This window comes from Malurus melanocephalus, unplaced genomic scaffold (genome assembly GCF_030028575.1).
Source record: "Malurus melanocephalus ecotype Western Australia unplaced genomic scaffold, MMel_1.1 scaffold_81, whole genome shotgun sequence".
Lineage (NCBI taxonomy): Eukaryota > Metazoa > Chordata > Aves > Passeriformes > Maluridae > Malurus > Malurus melanocephalus.
The window spans coordinates 1492967-1515250 of NW_026623313.1; the positions used below are offsets into that span (position 1 = coordinate 1492967).

Here is a 22284-nt window from a genome sequence, read left to right on the forward strand (position 1 = left end):
CGTTTTTCTTTTGTTAATGCAAAGCTGGTTGCATAATATCTAATTTCTCCTTCAGCTGACCAGAGATGAAAACAAAATCTATAATGGCAGTGCTAGGTTTTATAAAAAACGCAAGTGAGGAGTTGAAGGATGTGGCTTGTTCTGTTTGGACGATGCAGGATTGCTTTAAGCAGTAAGCTTACTGTTTTCAGATGGCATTAGCAGCATCAGTGATATAGCTGTGTCAGCCTCCTTGACTACTGGATGTCTGTAATCGCACGGAGGAAACTATATTTAAGATCTGATATCTTGAGGGTAATGACTCCAGCACTTACTGAAGGACAGAATGGCTGTTAATGCTTTCTTCACTAGCCCAGAAGATTTTGCAAGATAGATAGGTCTGTGATGTACTTTGATCAGACAGGAAATGCAATTTTTGGGGGTCTCTGGAAATAGAAAGGTCATGCAGCTTGGAACCGGTGAGACATTACAGTCCCTAAGTCATCAGGTATGACCTCATAGTTTATACTAATATTTCTAACACAGGGTTTGTTTTACAGTTTTAGGTCATTTGCAATCTCTTTGTCTGTGTAATTGCTTCGCGTTGGATTTGCTACAGGATTTATAGGGTAGACTGTTTACATAAGCAGAGCAATGCATATCTTGGAATTTTAATGTGTTAATTTTTATTTGAACAATGTAAGGTTATTCTATATATATTTTTAACCTGTTTTACTGTGAATATGTTTTCTTTTAACTAATCAATAGGGAAAGGTTATACCTTTGCTGTGAAGTAGAATGACAAGATTGTATTGCATTTTTATTTTGCTTTATCTTTAATGACACACAAAAGCTATTGTAATTGTGTTTGTTTGTCRTATGAAATGCAGTATAAGGCAACTGTTTACCTACAGTGGCAGGTTATTTAAAACAACGTATCACATTGTGTAACAGGACGAGCTATTCTGCAGGCAGAGATCTTGCTTCATTTTGCAGCAGTAGATTCTTTTTCTTTTTGCTTCATTTCAAATGAGTTTTAAAAATAGCTCACGGAACAACAGTGAAAGTTTGGCAAGATAATTCTCCTCTTTTTAATTGTTACACACAGGGATGCATAATAATACCACTGGGTTGTAAAAAAAAGATTAATATCTTAAAAATTCAGAGTGTTGTTAAAAACCAAATTMATTTTACTGAAGCATGTCTCATCTTTTTTTTTTTGTAACTGCTGTCAACTTTATTGCAAGACTATTACTTGTAGATCTGCGAATGTGTTGTGATGCTGTATTGGAAAGTCAGAGTACATAGAAGAAAACAAGTATATGGGTATTTTGCATAGGAAGATAGTGGCCTAATTTCATGCATGGAACATAAAATGGATTTGGAGATACTGTTACCACTTTAGGTGTTATAAACATTAGAAAATGGCTGATGTATTCTCTTGAATATATCACAGAGCCATTATATTTAAAATTGTAGGAGAAATTTATTTTAAAAAGGGATTTTCATCTCCATCTTAAGAAGTGCTACATATATTTGCAGAACATTTCCATGGCAACGTGTTTGACCATGTGTTTTAGAAGCTCAGCTGAAGCCTGAAAGTAGTGTGCATTTTTTCCGTCACTTGCTTTGCCCTTGTGGAACTGAAATTTTCACGTRTAACTGGAGAGCAGATTGGCAGGGGTGAGCGGCGTTTTCTGACCCCAAAGCRCAGGATTAAGTGATCAAGATTTAAAAATATTTTCATATATCCACCTAGAAAAGCAAACATGTAAATCATGGATTTGATTTTGCATTTAGATCTATATTCTGGTTTTACCCCATTTAATAACATTTTGCTGGAGCCGTATGTGTGTGGGAGACAACAGAAGATCAAACTTAAGAATGTGCAGCAAATTGCTTYAGTGAAAATGTCTTTTAATTCTTAATTAAAAACATATTTGTAGAAAATATTGTATTACTTGTACTGATTATAAATTGCAGTTTGCCAGTCTGCTTTATCCATCTTACATTCTTATTAATAATGAGCAAAGACTGCCATGCTCTTAAGCTCGATTAAGTTTGGCATGATTTAACTATACCTCTCACTTGCTACAAGATCMTTTTAATCTGTTAGAATTTATTTTCAGTATTTTAATGTATTAATCACAATGAGTACATTCTGTTTCTTGGCATTGGAATGAAATTCCTGAAAGTATTGGTTTCATGGTATTATGGTGCTCTGTGGGGTATTTATGGACATTTTAATAAGACCAACCCTCCCCCAGCTCCTTTGTTTTCCTTATTCAATTTAAAATCTGGACTTAGCTTTATTTTGAAGTTATTCCTTCTTTGCTCATTTGAAATAATTAGATCTCTGTGGAATTTTGCATCTGGAAGCTACAGCAATAGGTTGTGCTTATCCTGGACTCGCAACACTTACACCAGTCCTGCAAACTGCATTTTATGGATGGCTTTGGAATGTATCATTGAGTTTGTGTTTATTACATTTTAAAGCAAAACTGTTACTGACTATTGCTAGTGAGTTTGAATATGTTTTTTCACTCAAAGGACATAGCCCCATCATAGGCCCTTGTTCATTTGGAGGGGCTAGGGGGTAATACCCCAAAAGAATGTAAGTTCTTTTAAGAACTTTAAGAACTTTACTTCTTTTAAGAAGTAAAGTTCTTTTGTAAGAGAGGAAATTGCAGCAAAGTAGAGGAGGAAGATCAGAGCAGGGAATTGGACTGAAGTGATCTGAAAATCTAAAATTACAAACTATTTTGCTTGTTTGACTCCTACCCCCAGCCCCCTGAAAAAAAGACAAGTGCCTTGCTGATATTTGGACTTACTGCACAAGTTCAGAGTCACTGAATCCAGGGCACTGTGTTACTAACAACTTAACAGGAAGAAATTTTTGTGCTTTCTTTAAAATGGTATCATCTCTCTTCAAGTTGATTGCTACTGTCAGCGTTTAAAGAATGCTGTGTAAGGAAGGATCTCTCTAACKAAATTCTTTTTCCTTGACTRAGCATACCRTCCATGAGTATGCCTTTCCTTATCTTTAAACATTGCAATTTACAGGACTCTTTCACAAAGATCTTGTAGAGAACCATTGTTTAGGAACAGCTGGGCAAGAAGCCAAATATTTGTRTAATTTACCAATTCTAAACCAGTGTGCTCTCGCTCATGCACATACACAGTTGTAGTGCTTTTACTTGTTGCTGATTGCTGTTCTGGTTCCACATTACTGACTTTTTTTTTTGTAGGTTGTAGTGCCAGTTTTTAAGGAAATGGCAGTGCTAGGRTAAATGGGAGATCATGACCAAACATTTGCAAAACACTGGAAACAAGAAGTACTTTCAGAGTGAGTTGAAGGAATTCAAGTCTTTTTTGTGTACAGAAGTCTCCTTCCTAAGAAATGACCCTTTTCTCTGGTCAAATTCTTCTCAATATGTACTTTAATTAATATATCAAGTCATTGGGCCTAATGACCAGAATTAGGGAAGACTTAGTATAAGTGTATCAGAAAGGTTTAAAACATAAAGTAACATAGCATAAATACATGATAGCTAACTGCATGCTCACAAAATACATAGCTACACGATAAGTGTTCCACGAATGTTCCAYTCTATTTTGTGTTCCAGATACACGATCGGGTGATCATTCTGAATAAAGATTATTTGAAGGAGTTTTGCTGAGATGCAGTTTGAAAATGTGAATAAATCACAACAATGCCATGGTCATCTGTTAAAAAGATTTAGAACAGAATCATAATTAGGCCCCAAAAATTCCTGTATAGGTGGAACTACCTAAGATTAAGTAGTAGGGAAGTTGAGCATATTAATGCAGYAAAAGAGAATGGTTGTACATTACTTAGAGTGGCATTTTTGAGAAGAAATTATATCAGTTCATTCTGTCTCTCTCTCTCTCTCCCTCTCCACCCTATGCTTCTCTTCTCACCCTCCCGTCCTGTAATAAGCCTCATAAATAATATGACTTTTTCATGTTGTTTCTTGTTTCCTTGCAAGACCATATTTATTTAGCCTTAACTTTTCAATAAATGTTATTAGTAAAAAACCCCATACATTAGCAGGAGTGCTGTTACACTACTATGGTCATTGACTTTGCTGTCATTATCATTTCTTTAAGTCAAAGCCGATCCATAATTTTGGTAAATTCCAATAGATTGCTTCATTAGTAAAATCAGTATAAACCACAGGGTAAACTACATACTGCCTGCTGTTTTCAGTGTGACCCTAAAAGCACTTTCCTGAATAGTTTAAACAGTGTGTATACCAGTAAGAGATTACAAGGTGTCAATGATGTTAAGGTGGGGAAATACTGCTATTCCCTTATTATTAGGAGGACTAAGTTTTTTCTTATGTTTGATATTTGTCGTATTTAATTTGCACCCATTTGCTCTTACCCTGTCACTGAGCACCACTAAGACTCTGGCTAAATCTTCTCTACACTGGCGCTGGTGAGGGAATTTTACGTTCTGATAAGACACCTCTGAGCCTGCTGTTTTCAGGCTGAAACAGTCCCAGCACTCTCAGCCTCTCCATCTATGACCTTTGTGACCCTTTGCTGAGTTTACTTCATTATGACCATTTCACTCATGTAAGAAGGGAATTGAGATCTGGACAGARCTCTCCAGTTACATCTCAACAAGGCTGAGTAGGAGGGCAGAATCATAATCTGGATTGTCTGTTAACTAGTCAATTGATTATGGAAAAAATTGCACTGAAATCCTTGGAAAATGGGGACTGAATGCACAGAAAATTACAAATATTAAAGTTTGTTGGTAATCTTGTGAGAAGAAAAGCTTTGAAAATAGCTTTGCCTAATTCGTAGCAGTCATTTTAGTGATGAAATCTCCTGTTGGTTTGGAATGCCTTATGTGGAATCTACATCCCCAATACTAATTGAGATAAGCAGAGAATAAATCCTAAAGGAAAAGGCTGGACTAATGTTTTGTGCTAAGCAAATTTTAAAGTAACTGAATAAAAGGATATTATCTAGTATGATATCACTAATCAAAAAAAAAACCCAACCAAAAACCCAAAGGTAAACTAAATGGAACAGAAACTCCAGGGATTCAAGAGTTGTGTTTGCAGTCAACTTGACAAAAATGATTTGTTAATTTCTAGTTTTTCTTGCAATTCGGAGTGAGCTCAGAGTTCTCAAATATTCTCAAAGTGTTGCAGCAACCATCAGCTGATAAAAAATATTCAGCTTGGTGTATTGAATGAAGTTGTAAAACAGGTGTTAAGTGACATGAGGGAGTGTTGAGGTATAGTAAAAGTTCTCTCATTTTTTATCATAGCTTCCCCCTGTTCCCCCAGGCTGSTTAAATGAAAAAGGAAAAAAAAAAAGGTATAGAGGAGCCTTCAGTGATTTATGATCCATCCATTTCTCTGCTGATAGCATAAYGAGTTCACTTAAAATTCTCTTTATTAAAGATTTTATGCAGGCAAGCAGAGTCATTAAAATACATGCAAGGAATCATACCCATATGGTTTGTATCCACATTTAACCCAATTAAAAGTATTCTAACAAAAGCAATACCAGTTTTGTGTCCCAGTCCTGTGATTAGAACTTTTCTGGGAAAGGCAGTGTCGTGTTTATGTCTGAATCCTGCAAATGGAACGGGAGAGAAATACCTTGTCCTTATATTAATGGGGGGAGCTCCAGTTAAGCAAGACCACTCAGGTGTGGAGTCTGTTTTGGCGATAGGAATTGGGATGGTGGAGAACTGATGTCAAGCTTGTGATGTGAGGGGATGAACTACTCTCTAGGTGAGTTTCTGTCTGAGAGTTAACTGTGCCAATCAGTTGTACCAGCCAATGTCACATTTTAGTTAATTTTCTGTTTCCTGCTAAGGTTATCTGAAATCCATTAAACTTGAAAAATAACAATCCTTCCCCTTTATTCCTTCCCATTGGTTTCTAACTTTTCTAGTCCATTTTGGTGCATGTAGAATTTTAGACTTCATACAAGGATGGGGCTGTGCACATCAGAACTTGGAATTTAAGATCAAGCAACTGTTAGTATATAAGAAAGTTGAGATTGGTTGGTGTTACCTCAGTGTTGCCTGCCATGTAGCATTGGTAATGGACTACCCTGAATGGKCAATAGAAAAATAGAATACATATGAAAAMTATGAAATTATAATTTCATGATGGTGATAGTAATACAGTGATTTTTTTATTGTGTTTTATGTGCTGCTGAGGTTTATTGCTTAGATTCCACCTGACAAGTGTAGGCCTTGTTCTGTTGGTACTACTGAGGATGAAGCTCAGTCTGATAACTCTGACTTGGTCTTATCTTTAAAGTATCAATTACGACAGTTATGCTAATACATGTGAAAAATACAACATCTTGGATTACCAGGGCAAAGGATTTAATTGGCAGTGGCTTCCAGTGAAGTTTACCTGACATGTGAAATGTGAAACATACAGAAATGAAAAACTGTGTTGGCTTTCTTTTCTTCTTCTTCTCCTCTCTCTCTGGGAGCTTGGTTGCCTTGTTGCCTTTGGCAGAGTGGCTCCTCTGCTGGATCTCAGTGTTCTGTCACCAGTCCTTCTGCACGTAKTCATGAGTGAATTTCTCATTGCTGCTCAGTGAGTGTCTCATAGTGACTCACTGGGTTTTGTTAGTGCGCAGTCTGCCTTCTGCTCCCCTCCTCCTCTTTCCTGAGCAATTTTCTAGTTTGTAGGGTGCAGATGTGCTGAAATTTCTCAGCCATTTAACTTCTAATGCAAACATGCATATTTGCTGGATGTCAGTGAAAGCTGTAATTTGTGCTGTCAAAAGTAGTTACTAGCACTGCCTTGTGTCCTGAACATCTACAGTAACAGCAACCTCAGCRCAGAAGTGGGACATGCTTTGAGTCCTTTCCTTGCCTGCTTCAACAGATAAGAACTGTTAAATTGTTTCCTTTTTTGTATAATTTGCAATTGCAGAGACAAGGATTAAATATATGTTTTAAGTAATGTCTGCATCATCAGCTATAAACAAATTTTGCTGGTAAATGCTTAGACTTTATTTCCCTCATGGGCCTTTTTTCGTGTTCATAAAAATGTCATTATCAATTTCTAGTTTAATTTCCTTTTAATTTTCCTGCGTTTGCTTGACTACATTGTACAYACCTGTAGTTCTCTAATTTAATGTAGGAATGTAAAGAATGGCACCCTCGTCCTCCAGGTGAACTGAAGAATCTCTTTTTCTGATTAATCAGATCATAGCAAACAAGATTCAGACTCTACTTTTGGCAGCTCCTATACAGAGCTGGGCAGCAGGGATCCTATAAAGTAAACTGGTCAAGCCTTGGARCTGATGCTCTTCCCATAAGGGATGTTCCTGCCCTCCCAGCATGTTCATCACAAAATATCTTCCTCTCTTGGTTTGCAGCCTGCCATTTGGGACCCTGATCTACCACACTGATCTAGCAGACCATTGTGCAGCAGCACCAGGCTTCTCAGAAAACAGCAGGTTTCCAGTTCAAACGTATAAAACGGGATTTCAAAATAAGGATKTGACACAGCACACTCCCAGAATTTGGGATTATGAACAGGCTTTTGTTTACTAAAATATATTCTGTTGGAAGGATATGCAAATTTGATATAGCTTCTAGGCTGGCTAGAAATATAAAATGGTAAGAGTGAAAAGAAAACTGAGCAAGCAGGAACATTCAGAAAGTGTTTAAAACAAGACACAAATACGAGGTAATAATATGCCCTAGAATTCCAGTTTTTCTCATGGACAGTTTAAAAATGCCATCACATCTTTTCTAATAKTTTGCCATAATTTGCCATAGGCATTACTTTTGTGATTCAGGATGATGGAAAATGAACAARAATGAGAAAAATAATGAATAAAATTTCCAAGGGAATCATAGTAGTATTAATGGAACTRTGCATAAGATTTATTGACCTCATCCTTTGCTGTAGAAGAGGTATTTCTTTTACTTAGTGATTAATTAATAGTCTCTTGCTACTTCCCCTTCCGTCCCTCCAGTACTTTTTTTAGCAGATAAATAGTAAATGGGCATAGAGTGATAATTAAGCTAAACTTGTTGTTCCAGTGCTTGTGAGGTTGGATGATCAGGCTTCTGGAGTGCCCTGTGCAAGTCGAAACTGCTACAGGGAGAAGTGGGGACATTTATTTTTTCTGGTTCTCTCTTCTTTCTTCCTTCTACGAAGAAATCCTTCAGTTTAAATGCAGAATGTACGGGGAGATGCAGTTTCAGTCTTCAGTGGTCTTAYAAAAACTTTGGGCCTTCTTTGTTTGAATGATAAAGATTCAAGGTTCTGTTCTTCTGAATTCCTGTTGCTTCTCATCTCTCACTGAATTTTCTGTGCACAGTGCCAGTTTAAAAAGTGCTCATTGTGTTTCTAAAGCAGAGGAAAGCTCTTGTGATATGCACTGTAAAGTGTTCTGTTGCAGTCCATGGCAATGCTATATTTCAAGATAATTTTTATCTGGAATCTCATCTAGATCCCATGGACTGCAGAGGAGCTGTGCAAGGTGCAAGCAAACGTAGGATTTCATATATTTCATCTTTTGAAGAGTAACATCTTTGTGTGTTATGTTTCAGTCTAYTGAGAATTCTACCACTTGTAAAGGGATTTGTAATCCTGATGGGTTACAAGCCTACTTCCTAGAGTTTTGTGTTCTGCCATATTTATATCAGCAGATGAAATTATCCTAGAGCATTAATGTTTAAAAGAATATAGAATGATTCCACATAGCTCTTAATCCTTTTCTAAGTGTTGGTGCCTCTGTTAAGTGTACATATTTGTGGCAATAATAGCATATCAGAGTGACAGCAAAGGAGTGGATTTCAATTAACTTTCTTTTTTTCTTTTTTTTTTTCTTCTTTTCTTCTTAAACCAATTAACTCCTAGAGATTTCATGTGTGAGCTGAAATCTGTGCTCCCCATATATAGCAGATCTGATTTCACCCTTATTCAGGGACCAAAAGCCCTCTGCAAAATACATTAGCTGGCCTTATTTTGTTTACAGACCTTTGCCTTCAGAAATCTACTTGGAAATAACAAGTGGTAAAGTTACGTATCACACGTACTAGAGGTGGTGTTTGGCTTGAAAAGAGTAAATAAGATTAAAACAATAAAACAAGCTCCTTAAAAAAACCTTTTAATATTCCTCCRCAAGAACCCAGGCATTTGTGTGTTCAAGGATGCATGAGAACCCTTGCCCAGTGATGTTATTTACTCCTTCGTGTACTATATCTGGAGAAGAATTAAGCAGTTACTATGCAATTCTGACAAATGATCCATAAATGTGATTAAAATTCCAGTGAGAATAGAACTCAGATTAGTCCAGTTCCACATTACAAAAGATTTATTAGTATATGTTGGCATGAACTTTTAGTGTAGTTATGGAGTGTACAAGTATAAAATGCCTTGACCAGTACTACGTATATGGGCTTGGCATGTAATAAAAGCTTCAGGGGATTAAATCTTTCCTAGTATAACCATGTYAGAGCAAATCATCCTTATCAACCAGCATTTGAAATCACCATCTTCTTTGTTAAAACAGATAATGTTTGTCAGAGAGTGTACGTGTAACAGCTTCAAATAACAGAAGTTTCAGGATATATGAAGGAGCAAAAATTACTGTGGTGCTGCTTCCTTTCTCTTGTGTTTTTTGATTAATTCGTTGGTAACAGTTTATCTCTGTGTTTTCTGATGCTTTTCATCAAACTGTGTCTGGATTACACTTTGGTGTAATGTCCTTTCCTTCCTCCCTTAAATTACATCTGCCTCTGGTTCAGCTTGTGAAATTCCTGTAACTTCTTTTTTTTCTTCAAGTGCAAAACTCTTATCTCCTCCATTATTTGGTCTTCTTTTTGTTTTCTTGATTTTTCTGGAATGTTACTGGTCTCAAAGAACTAGATGTTGTCTTTTTACCTCCTGCTGTTCCCTCCAGCCCACAGAGATTTTTTTCCCTTGTTTATTAATACTGCCTCATCTCTGGTCCTGTCTGTGGAGACTGTTACCTGTAACATTATCTGCTCTGAATTTGGGTCAAAGAATTTGGTACTTCTGTGRTGTTCTGAGTTCTTCCTGCTTCTATTTATTTATTTATTAATTTAACACTATAATTTCTTTCTGCCTGTCTTTCTAATGGTGTGYATGCATACAACTCTACCTATTTCCATCTCTCTGACTTTGACTTGCAGCTTTCTTCCATTCATGATTTCTCACCCTTCAGTCTCCATATGGATAACCATCCAGCTCTGTAGCTGCCCTGGTGCTGTTTCTCATTTGAACTGTATTCCCTGTGCCAAATCAGCTACATGCTTGATTTGGTCTTCTCTATGTACTTTGTTCTCTAAGTTCCTTTTCTGTGGTAGCTATTGGAACTTTWAAAAGATTTTTATTCTCTCTCTCTCAGAATGGGACTTTGTACAATTTCTTTTGTTGATTGTGATGATCTTGATTTATTTTTTCCCRCTGTACTTTCTTCTATAAGTTTATCCATTCCCTTTAGATACTATTTTTTGTTCTTCTCATACAGTTCCAAGCCCTTCTGACAATTCATGGTCCTGGCTGTCTCCCAGTATCCATTTTCTCAGCTCCTAATGCCATCTGCAATGCCTTGAAGATACTGCTGACTATCTCTGGTGAAAATCTTTTGATTCTGCTGACTTTCTGTATTTCTAAATCTCTGGGATTTCTCTCATCTGCTTTGAGTATTTTTGCTTGCAGTTTTGCCTGTTCTGTGTTTTTTATTAGTCACACAGCTCCCTGTTCAGCTTATCTGTTCCTTCATCTCTCCATGTGAATTTCTTAAAACTAACAAACTAAGGTCAAAATTCAAGCTTCCTCCTTGTTTACTGCAACAGACTTTAAAGTTTTTTGTTTTGTAATCTTTGAACCTGTTCCAATTAACTTTTTCCTGTTCCTATCCACCTTCAGACCTTCTTTTTTTATTGCTGYTTTTCTCCTTGAATTCCTTCCCATGCACAGGAAATATGTCTTGAGTCTCTTCATATTAAAAAAAAAACACTATCACAAGCCAGTTCTCAACTTCAGAAGTTTCTATTCAGYAGATTAATGTCCTAACCCTTGACCTCCCTCATCTTGTCCCACTCCCCACTCCCCCATAAGTATGCTTTGYACACTTGTCTTAATTTCTCGTCTTCTTAATGCCTTTCTAGAACTGCTCACTTCTGGTTTCTGTCTTCTGCACTGAAATTTATGTCACTAATGTTCCACTTGACTTCTTCCTGGAGGAATTCCAGTCTAATCCTTTATTCTCCTCCACTCCATCTGTCATCTCTCTGTGATGCTATGTTATAGTCTTTACTAAATTTTGTTGTTCTTAGACATTTGTCATTTTGTCCTTGTTGATTGTTTCTCTCTCAAGCTCAGTTTTTTATTGGGTGGGTCTTCCTCTCCCCCTTCTTTTTCGATATGTAGGTGTGTGTTTAGATCTTTCAGGAATCCATCCTCAGCTTTGCATCCTCCTCCACACCTTACTTCAGATAATGTAGCCAGGAGCATGACCTTTATGAATGCATCATTGCTTTATTTTTTAGTGGTTTTCCCCCAGTCTGGTCAAACTGTGCTTAGCTGAGAAAATGTTCTTGGTCTTAAGTGGTCACCTGAATGTAATAATGTCAGAAATAATTTTTGAATTTTCTTTCTTGATGTGCTCTTTTTGCTCTGTACRACCCTGAGAGCTGACAGTTCCTGTTTGTTCATGTAGCCATAAATCAGATTGAAATCTGGCTCACTTCAGCACCATGACTGTTATGATCTCATCTGTCTGTCTGACGTTAATACTTACAGCTTTCCTTCACTTGATTACTGGTGTTAATATCATCTTTGCTTATCTGCCTGCATCACTTGCTAATTAAGGTCTATTTACTCATCTTCTCMAACAAACTTCTTGCAAATCTTTTAAAAGAAAGACAACTTGCCTTCTCCTTTCCCTTCCAAGAGAGAGATTTTACCACAAGGTTGAAACTTGTGTTTACTCTACTGGATGTAGAGTATCAGTTTTGATTTCCCAATTGCTCTTCATCTTGCAGTCACTATTGAACTTCCTTTTACAATGCCCAATCTTTGAAGCTCCTCATCAAAACTCTTTCTGTAGTCTATAAAGTGAATTATAACCTGTTAATGACTTGGCAGATATGCTAGTTGTGTTCATCTTTTTATTCTTAGGTTGCTAAGTACCCTTAACCCATGGCTGTTTATTGTTTGTATTCCTGTAATCTGTAACRTGTCCTTTAAATGATGTGATTATTAAAATATTTATAAATTAAGCCATTTATTTGACTAGCACATCATGCATATATTTGCGGTGTGTATGTCAGTGGAGCCMACAGACACTATTTTTCTTTCTCCACATATGCATGCACATACGTATTTAAAAACAATGCTAGTCAAAGAAAAAGTAGGCAGAATTTGTAGGTCTGAGGAAGAATGCTACTAAGAGTAAATACAKATTGACAGATTATTATTATTTGTTTAGTACCTACATTAAGGTTGTTCCTGAAGAGGAGAAGCCTATTGCACGAAGTGTGAAAGAGTGTTTAGCACTGAAATAGATTCCCCAGGGTAGTAGTGGAGCCACTATTCCTGGAAATGTTAARAAATGARTGGTTGTTGAAAAACTTTGCATATAGTTTAGGGCGTGTGCTGGTATTAGGTCAAAAGTCTGGCTTGATGATCTTGGAGGTMTTTTCCAACTTTAWTGRTTCTRTGATAAGCCTAGTACAGCTTGTAATAAATGAAAGATTGATCCAAGTAGCTTGTGGCATAACATTTAAGTTATAAGGATTTTCTGTTTGTGTTTACCAYGAAACAATCCATTCTTTAATAAGAGATGGTGTTATCTTAACAGGGAAATGTTTGAAAGGCATATGTTRGGTATTATTTTTTGTCATCATGCTTGTAATTGTTTTCACTTTGGAGCACAATAGTGAGATACAAGAAATGATATGTATCTCAAAAATTTCATTACCTGTGATGTGCCAGTAAAATGTGATATCTGGGAATTTCTGCCATTTCCTAAAGTAGTGAACACTGGGGACATTTAGATAAATACTCTTCTTAGCTCTGTCTGATGGACATCATTGTGTCCATCCTTGCTGTTCTCTGCATTTGCTTATCAATGTAGTGGCAATATGAGAAAATTGACAATGAAAATAATAGTGGTCTTTTCTAAAAATAAAATATTTTCATGTAGAAGCACTGACAAAACATATAATATCATGTTTACACTTACTCTCTACTCTGTAGTAATACTTGCCCCTTTWCCTTTACAAAAGTTACATTCTGTAATTTCAATATGAAGCATACTGTTAAAATAATTACTTGTTTTTAAGTTTTAGCTTGYTTTTATTTTCAAGTGTCTTGACTAGTCTAGGACAACCAGCTGTTGTTGTCCATCACATGGAAGTGATGATTTTAAAGCTTCCAGGTTACAACAGAGGAGCAATATGTACAAGTTTAATTCTTAGCTCTCTGAGACGTAAGAAAACCAGCTGAACTACTATTTAATTCATATTTACTTTTCATTCTTTGGCAGCACATTTCAAATTCCTGACTCTGTATGTTGAATTTGTGCTGTCTGAAGTTTTAAGCCATACAAATCTCTCCTGATCTAATCCAATACCATGATCCTTTTCCCCAATATATTTTATGTGATTCTTCAGTATGAACACTTTTCCTTACAGTACAGTGTTTCATTACCTGAGCAAAAGTGATACAGAAGTGACTTGGCATTTGAAATCTGTGTATTTTCCTCTTAGTTCTCAGAATACATTATCAATTATATTATCTCACTTATTTATTTTCTTCCTTTCCCTTCCCTGTCCYCACTGCTTCTGCACTGCCTTCTGCTTTTCTTAATGGCTCTGTGAATTAACTGGACCACCTGAGCTTTTGGATAGCAGACAGTATAATATTGTGCAGTATTGTAGAGTAKTGTAGATAGTATTAGCTTGGAGGATTTAATTATTTTTTCATCTTCTTATGAACAGAGTGGCTCCTAACTGTTTTCCCTTGCATTACCTATCCTGGTCTCCATGGCTTACTGATGGCCTGAGACAGATGAAGAGGGAGAGAAAATATAATCAGAATGTCATTGTCTAATTATGAGATGAAGAGTTTTTCCTTTCTTATGCTCTGACTGTACAGACAGTGCAAAAGGTCCCTGCGTTTTCATGGTGGCAGCTGTTCATTTGCATGTAGCAGAACATTTCTGGGTGATACAGATCTGTGTTTTTCAGTCAYATCAATTACAGTTGCCTTGATAAATTCACTCTTGACAACAAAATCACACTGATCAACCTAAATCTTTGGAGAGCACAAATACTAGGTCATCAATTCTGGATTTTCTGCTGAAGTTACCCCCTGAAAATATAGATTTGGGAACTCTTAAGGCTAAACCCTACATTTGAGTTTATAGGTTTYGGTCAGAAAGACCTGTCAGTTTTATTCAAGGAAATTATTTACAACTTTCAGTTTCAAAAAAGCCAAACAAACCAAACACAATCTTCTTTTCTCTTCTGGAGAAGGCAACTCTGAAGGATCACAAGGAATTCAATTTAATCTTTGGGCTTGCAACACAAAATTGTGTGGTATCGGWTGTTAATTTTTTCCTGAAAAAGAATGACAAAGGTGCCATTTTTTTTTTAACACTTCAGTTAGATTTGGTTCAGCCAGGCTACCTCAACTGCTAGAAGGCCAATGGTRTCACCAGTGTTAGCAAACTTCTGTGGAAGGTCAGCATGAAAAACTCTGCCTTCATTAATCCTTGCATTTTGTTTGTAGAAGGTGTTTGTCAAACACAATTGAAAGTTGTTTGAGAGGCAGAAGAACTGCTGAACACGATATGGGTATTTCAGAGAGAGTCAGTTTATTATTGATCATGCTGACTTACGATGTCAAAAAAGGTGGATTTGAACTGTGATTGGCATATATTTGCATCTGAAAGATGCAGTTGCCAAACCACATCATTTTTGTGGCCAGCTGWAAAGGAAGAGTCCTCTCTCATGCATTGTAGTTGTTAAAATGGGTTCTYATAAGTTGATCATGACCCTTTTTCTTCTTTGCACTTGCTATTTCCACATGAGTAGCTGCTTCAAGAAGAYTGCCTTCTATGATTCTTCTTCCTGACCCTATTTTGAGGTAAGAAAATATGAAAACATCTCATAATTTCTGAGGCTGAAAGCAGACTCCTTGAGATGGGAAGTGTATCYAACTTAAAACCAAATGCATCTTACTGCTGGTTAAGAAACTAGCAGTTAACATACTTTTTCTCATTTGCTGCCCAGCAGCTCATATCCTATTGCATAGTGGGCTAAAGTCTGCATGTTCAGCTTCTAACTACACCTAAATAGGGCTGTTATCCTGGATCTGTCCTYGCCTGGCACTGGGCCAAGAGAGAGGCCAGGCAAGCTAAAATTAAATCTCAGTTGGGCTTTGGATAAAGTCTTCACATCCATCTTCTTGCTGTTGGACTTCTCTGTAGTAGTTGATATAGGCATTGTTATGAAGTGGGAAAAGAGGATTTCAGCTAATGGGACTGCACTAGGATGACATCAGACATTGCAAAGACAAGCACTGAGGAGAAAATAACCATCTATGCTATTCCCCTCTGCAACTTCTAAGTATTTCAGTCTAGTAAAAAATATGAAGTAAAAGRGATGAAATCTCTTACACATGTGACCTCACTTCTACATCTACATAGCAGCAAGGAGTACTGACTTTTGTTTATTCAGAGGTTTGGCTGAAACTAGCAATTGAATAAAGATTAGCTTGCAAATCTGGCAGAAGTAACAGGATGGAAGGAAAGGGAGAAGTTTTGAGATTCTGAACATGACTGAAAATAATCAAAGAAACACAATAACGTTAAGTGCCTTGTTCAAATTTTGTAAATTGTTTGCATCACTTAAGCAATCTTGATAATTTTACTCCAAGACCTACAAAATATGGTAAGCTCAGCTGCAATTAATTGTACGTGCTTTAAAACAGGTACCAGAATCCAGAAAGAATATAACAGTTCATTATTTCATTACTATATCCAGTGCTCTAACAGGTTTATCAAGCCTTTTGAGTGGGCAGGTTTTTTGTTGGATCTGTGTTCTCTCATTCATGCCATTGTTCACACCCACATACCCCTGCCCTCTTGGACAGACAAAATGTGGCACCTGGCCTTTGCAACAAGTTAAGCTACTATTTTGCCTTGATTTTCTGTTTAATCTTTTTAAATAGAAATGTTGTCTATAGTTGGATAGGTGTACGGAGAATGGACAGAGTGTATCATGTTTGCCKTGTAAACAGAAGGAATGTATTGTTTCTACCTAAAATGGCTTTTCTAAGGAAGAAGATTCCTTATCAAATATGAAGGAAATATTTCTTTGAGCATTCATTTGTGCATCAATTCATAGCTGCTGTATTGTGCATAATGATATATAACATGCATAGGATGCTTCAATGCAGATAAACACAGGAATTACAAGTATTAGTGAGATTTAATTCTCTAGAAAACTGCTTTGTTTTATTCATGTATGTTTTCTGCTTGTGTTTTGTTTTATTTATAACAAYACTATGTGCTTGATGTCTGAAATGATTATCTATGTTTATGTTTTACAGAAATTGCATTATTACATTAAATGTGTGTTCAGTCTCAGGTCAGTAGCAAATCAGTTCTTTGAAGCCAGTGCTGATTAGTGCAATTTTTAGCAGCACTGCAGAACATGACATTTCATTATTGAGTCATGCTAAACATTATCTTGGCTTTTGCTATAAAAAGAGGAAAAAAGAAGACAGAGAAGGATGCTTTTATGCATATGACATGCAGCCCTGGGGAAGATGCAAATCTGGGATGAAAACTAATTGCTTTTTACTTTGTTGCATAGCCTGAACTATGTGGAATAGAACTGACCAAGAGGAAAGCTGTGCTTTATGTTAAGTAGTAGTGATTATTCCAGAAAGCTGCCATAAAAGCAGTACCATTAAAGGGACACTAAAAATAATCCTTCAGACCTTACGGAGCAGACCTTCTTGCATTATAAATGTGTTTTCATGTGTCTTCCTTGATGGGTAGATAGAGGGCAAAAGGATGATATAATGTAGCTAGTGGAATGGAAAAGCAATTATATTTCATAGGAAAGGTAAAATTCATTGTACGTTCTACCTCAGAAGATTGGTAAATAGGCTTCTATGGAATATAAGCAATTAAACATGATAATGTTAAAAAAGGAATTTTATTTTCTAAACCCTGTGCTTGTCTTCAGAAAGAGAAAAGAATTGCAGCATCTAAATTGTGGGCACACACATTGTGCATTAAATCAGTTTTGCCTGAGTCTGTTGGCTCAAGGACAGTTTAAAGGACAAGGTTGAATGTGGCAGTCAACAGTGATTTTCCTCTTGCAACAGGGAGGCATCCATGTACATATAACTGCTTTTTAGCATTTAGGGTAATTGTCTTTGCAAAATCCTTCCAATATGCACTTGGTAGCTCTTGAGTTCAAATAATTTAGTTTTCAGTATCTTTAGTAATGCCATCTTTATGAAACATTAAACTGWACTTGACCAAAATAACCTTAAAAGGTGAATACACAAGTTTTATATCACTAACTTTATTATAGTAGGTATAAACTGAAGTGAACATGTTAGAGCTCCATCTTTTAAGCATATGTAATTATTGACAATATAAAATAACTGAGATAATTATATGTTTGTCATGATTTAACCCCAGCTAGTAGCCAAGCCCCAGCCAGCCACTTGCTCACTCCCCCGCCAGTGGGATGGGGAGAAAATCAGAAGGGTAAAAGTGTGAGAACTCTTTGGTTGAGATAAAGGCAGTTTAATAGGGAAAATAAAAGCCACCCACACAAGCAAAACAAAACAAGGAATTAATTCGCTGCTTCCCGTGAGCAGGCAGGTGTTCGGCTGGGAGAGCAAGGCCCCATCACAGGTCACGGTGACTTGGGAACACAAACATGGGCACTCCAGATGTGTCTCCGTCCTCTTTCTTCTCCCCACTTTATATGCTGWACATGATGTCACATGGTCTGGAATGTCCCTTTGGTCAGTTGGGGCCACCTGTCCTGTCTGTGTCTCCTCCCAACCTCCCATGAACCCCCAGCCCCCTCGCCAATGTGGCCATACAAGGAGCAAAAAGGGCCTTTGCTGTGTGTAAGCCCTGCTCAGCAATAACAAAACATCTCTGTGTTATCAACCCTGTGTTCAGCAGAAMTCCAGACACAGCTGCTGTGARGAAAGTTAACTCTACCTCAGCCAAAACCACCCAACATTACAGCTTTCTATTGTTTATAGGAAGGCAGTGTTAAATGTTTTGTGCTGACAGGTGTTCCTGAGTTCCAGATGGCATTTCAGAATTATGTAGGTTGTCTAATCATCAATAAGTGGCTTATATGGAGAAGCAATTAATACCATGATTATTTTCCTTATGAGTCAGCAGGTGTGTCATACGCATAATTTCTAGTGTGTAAAAAATCAAAATGGCTTCTGCTCCGTTATACATTTTACAGAAGGAAAGATGCTGTAAAAAAGATTTTTATGGTTATGTTGGTATCATTTGTGCTGTGAGTATATTAATAATGTAATTAAAAAGGGAAAGGATTTGACTTAGAGGCTTAAAAACGGTGAAAAAAAATCATGGAATATTAATACTTTTTGTGGCTCCTTTTTGCATTGTATTTCAAAAGAAAACAGTCATACAGTTTATTGAAATCATTGAACAAATACCAGGACAGARCATAGAAGTAGCCAGGTATGAAGTAAATTAGATAAAAAGAAGAATTGAGGAAAAAAAAAAGTGTCATTTTCCATGTAAAATAAAATTTTTGTTATCCATTTTGACTTGTGTATCCAAAATATATTTGGTAGAAATATCATATTAGTGGAGCAATGAACTTACCAAGGGAAAGACAGTGAAACATACTCATTGCAACTATTTAATACTTCCCTATTGTCCTATCAATTTCCGGTTTCCTAATGTGTATWTATTGTTGTATTATTATTTCATTTACTATAGCAGTCAACCCAGATGGTCTTCAGTAAATATTTACCAGTATTCAGGTAATTTTTATGATGTATGCAACAGTGTCTTTTAAAAAAATGTAATTATTTTCCTCTTGTAGTAAATACACATAATACCTGTATAGATAACTTCAAAAACATGTATTATCACCTGGACTTTAATCTACCCTGTTGGCATCCAGGAGATAAGTATATGTCCTAATTCCATCATCTAGAAATGTACTGAATTTGTRCAAGAGTATGTATATATYTAAAAATATATATTTATATATTTAAATAGGTATGTATATATTTGAAAAGGTGTGCCATGTGCCTTTGTACAGATCCACCTTTGAAAGCAGATTTCCTTTGTCTTTCCAGTCAGTCATCTACAATGTGATGAAAGCAGAGTAAGTTTATAAGAGAGGTAGCTAGAAGCACACAAAAAATCTGTCATAAAATGATGCTTCTCAGCTTTTCTAAAGGTGTGTTTTTTAGTTAAGTTGATCTGTGATGGGAAGGGCAGTGCATAGCTCTGGGAGGTGGCAGGTTAAGGAGCAACCTCTTTGTAACGTTTTGTGAATTGTAGTTAGGGCTGTATCATAGCTACAGAGGGTCACTTTGAGAAGCTTTCCAGGAGGTCATTTTTATAAGTTTGGAATATCCTGGGTGGTGACCTTTGCCAACATGTAGATGGAAAGGGCTCTTAAAGCATTTGGGTTTAGTTTTTAAGTCATGGGCTTTCTTGTTCCTTCTAACCAATACAGTCCAAATTCCTGGCAGCAGCTGTACTCTCACTTKATACTCTGATCAGCAGGTTGTTTATCTGAGGGTGGAAAATCCATCCTCTGGGACTCATGGTGACCTTCTCTCTTTGTGACTATTTACCAAAAAGTAACTTGTTTGAAGGTGATTTATTTCCTTTTATTTTTTTCAACTTCAAATGCACATTTTAATGTCACAACGTGCAGTTGCACTGTGGAGCATGCAGGAGATGACTCTACTGTCTGCTTTTCTGTACTTTCCACAGTGTTTGAGCTTCTACTATGAAGAGAAAAATATAGTAAAAACTGTATTTATAAGACTTACATTAAAATAGATTTTCTTTTTATTCTGTGAAATATTGCTGCTGCATGGTGAAGGTCATTCCAGCATTCATTTGAAAAATGTAAGAGATGAAAAAAAATCATGGATGAATRGAGTTGCTGGACCCTGGTCTCTGATTTTTTTTTTTACATGGATGGTTTCCATGTAAAAAGCTTTGGTTTTTTCTTGCTATTCTATCAGATTATTTCTTCTACTGTGCATTTGCTGGTATTTTATTACTTCAGGGAAAAAACTTTTAGATCAACTATTGTGTGATGACTATATAAAACCATAAGATATCAACAAATATAATGAAAAGGAGAGTGAAATGTTAGATTATGACAAGTTTATTGCRCTCTGATTTTAGCTTCACTGAAATATAATTCCACTGCAGAGAAGCAGCAGCACTCTTAAACTAGCCTAGTAGAAAAAAACCCCAGTATTTATTATGTAAACGTATGTAAACTTTGTCAAAGATGTGCCATGTAAAACTGTTGCAAGGTATTAATACATGTTGGTTTGATGTAAAAAAAGAAGTTTATGCCTAAGTATTTTTTAACMATTTGTTATTTCTTCTTGTTATTATCTCTTCACATGGGTAAAATTTCCTAAATTGAATGACTTGGCACTTCTGTGGTGCCTTACAGCTCTGAAAYGCTGCGTAGATATTTGTCATGGCACAGAGCAGCCCAGTGAAGGAAGGTGGATGAGTAAGCATTATTATCCCTGTTTTACAGATGGGGAAGCTGAGGCACAGAGATTAAGTGACTTTTCCAAGGCCACACAGCAAGTCAGTGGCAGATCCAGGATTAGCACTCGGGGACTTCCTGGATCCCTCTCCCATGCTTTAAGCAGTAGAGCATTGTGTTCCCTGGACTCAGCAAGCAACTCATTGCAGTAATGGACAGTTCCAAGGACTTGCACCTGGTCAGTGTGTCCACACATTTGTTTGCAGACTCCTGCACTATGTCAGTATGGTTTGAATATCCAGTCTTTGCAGATTGTTGCCCTATGTAAAAATTTCTACCTTCGTCATCTTCAAATGGGTTAAAAGGAAGAAGTGGTAGAATTCTGACATGAATGTGGTATGGCAGTGAAGAGCATTTATATTTCATGTCTTAACCTGCTGAAACTGATAGGCCAAACTGCTGTGGATTCATGGCTTTGAGGATGTCTGTGTGGAGTTTAGTTGGCATGAATTCTGTCTTCCATGACTATGTTACATGGTTAGTCTTGCCTATACTTTCATTTTCAGACTCTTCTTTATTGCAACACTTAATGATAAGTTTGTAGTTTTTCTGAAATTGTAGTAAAAAGCAAATAATTACTAACTGAAATAGGTTTCCAGTCTCTATTTATCCAAGGGGTAGTGGAGTGGGATCTGTCAYTGTTTTAGCTTGTATTGTGATAGTTCTCACTGCCTAAGGAGTTAAAGACTAATTGCACTGAACTGAAAGTGAACCTCTCTCTCACCTCTCCCCTCCTCCAAGGGGCAGTACAGGAATCACAGAAATTACTTCTAGAATAAATGCAGTATAACTTTTATTCTGGTAAATGCAAGGTTGCTTTCCTGCTGCTCCCTGGGAAGTCTGCATGTTCAGTGCAAGGCCTGTTTAATTGGACTTTGCTCAGAGTTTGACAAGTGAATTGCTAACACTCCCAATTAAGCTGTTTTTCCCTGTAATATTAATGGATAAACCCACTTCTGAGAATGAGGCAAGGCTGAGACTTGCTGTGACATTACAGGAAGAGGAGGCAGAGAAGAAAGACTGCCAGAAGCTGGAAATTGAACACATGGGAAGGGAGAAGTCAAAGTGTATGAGCATATTTTGATAAATATTAATGAATTAATTTGTATTTAATTTACTTGGATAATCTGTAAAGGCTTTAAACTGTCCAGCAATTTTGTATTTTCTTCACTGTAAATTTTCCCTAAGATTGCTTCCTTTCTGGTGCTTATGTCCTGTGCTCGAATAGCTTATGATATGGCTGCAATACTTGGCCATTGACATCCTGCCTAATCACTCACCCAGGGGCATGACGTTGTTATGTCTAACTGCTTTAAAATAATGGATTCATTTTACTAAAATGATCAAATGGTTTGTGCRAAGTTATACTTCCCTGGTACATATTAATAGGTTATTAGCTAATTCTAAATTATTAAAACACAAAACAGTTTAAATAGAAGGCCATTTCTTCTTGC

General features: G+C 36.6%; 1 protein-coding gene across 1 annotated transcript in view; it reads left to right on the forward strand.

Annotated features, from left to right (window-relative positions):
• The first annotated feature begins 237 nt into the window (after positions 1 to 237).
• The window catches only part of SLC4A10 (solute carrier family 4 member 10), a 114695-nt gene continuing 92648 nt past the window's right edge, over positions 238 to 22284 (forward strand). Inside the window, exon 1 of the mRNA XM_057367648.1 lies at positions 238 to 487. Coding sequence (XP_057223631.1) covers positions 407 to 487 — 81 coding nt within the window. The 5' untranslated portion in view covers positions 238 to 406. The remainder of the gene's footprint in view (positions 488 to 22284) is intronic.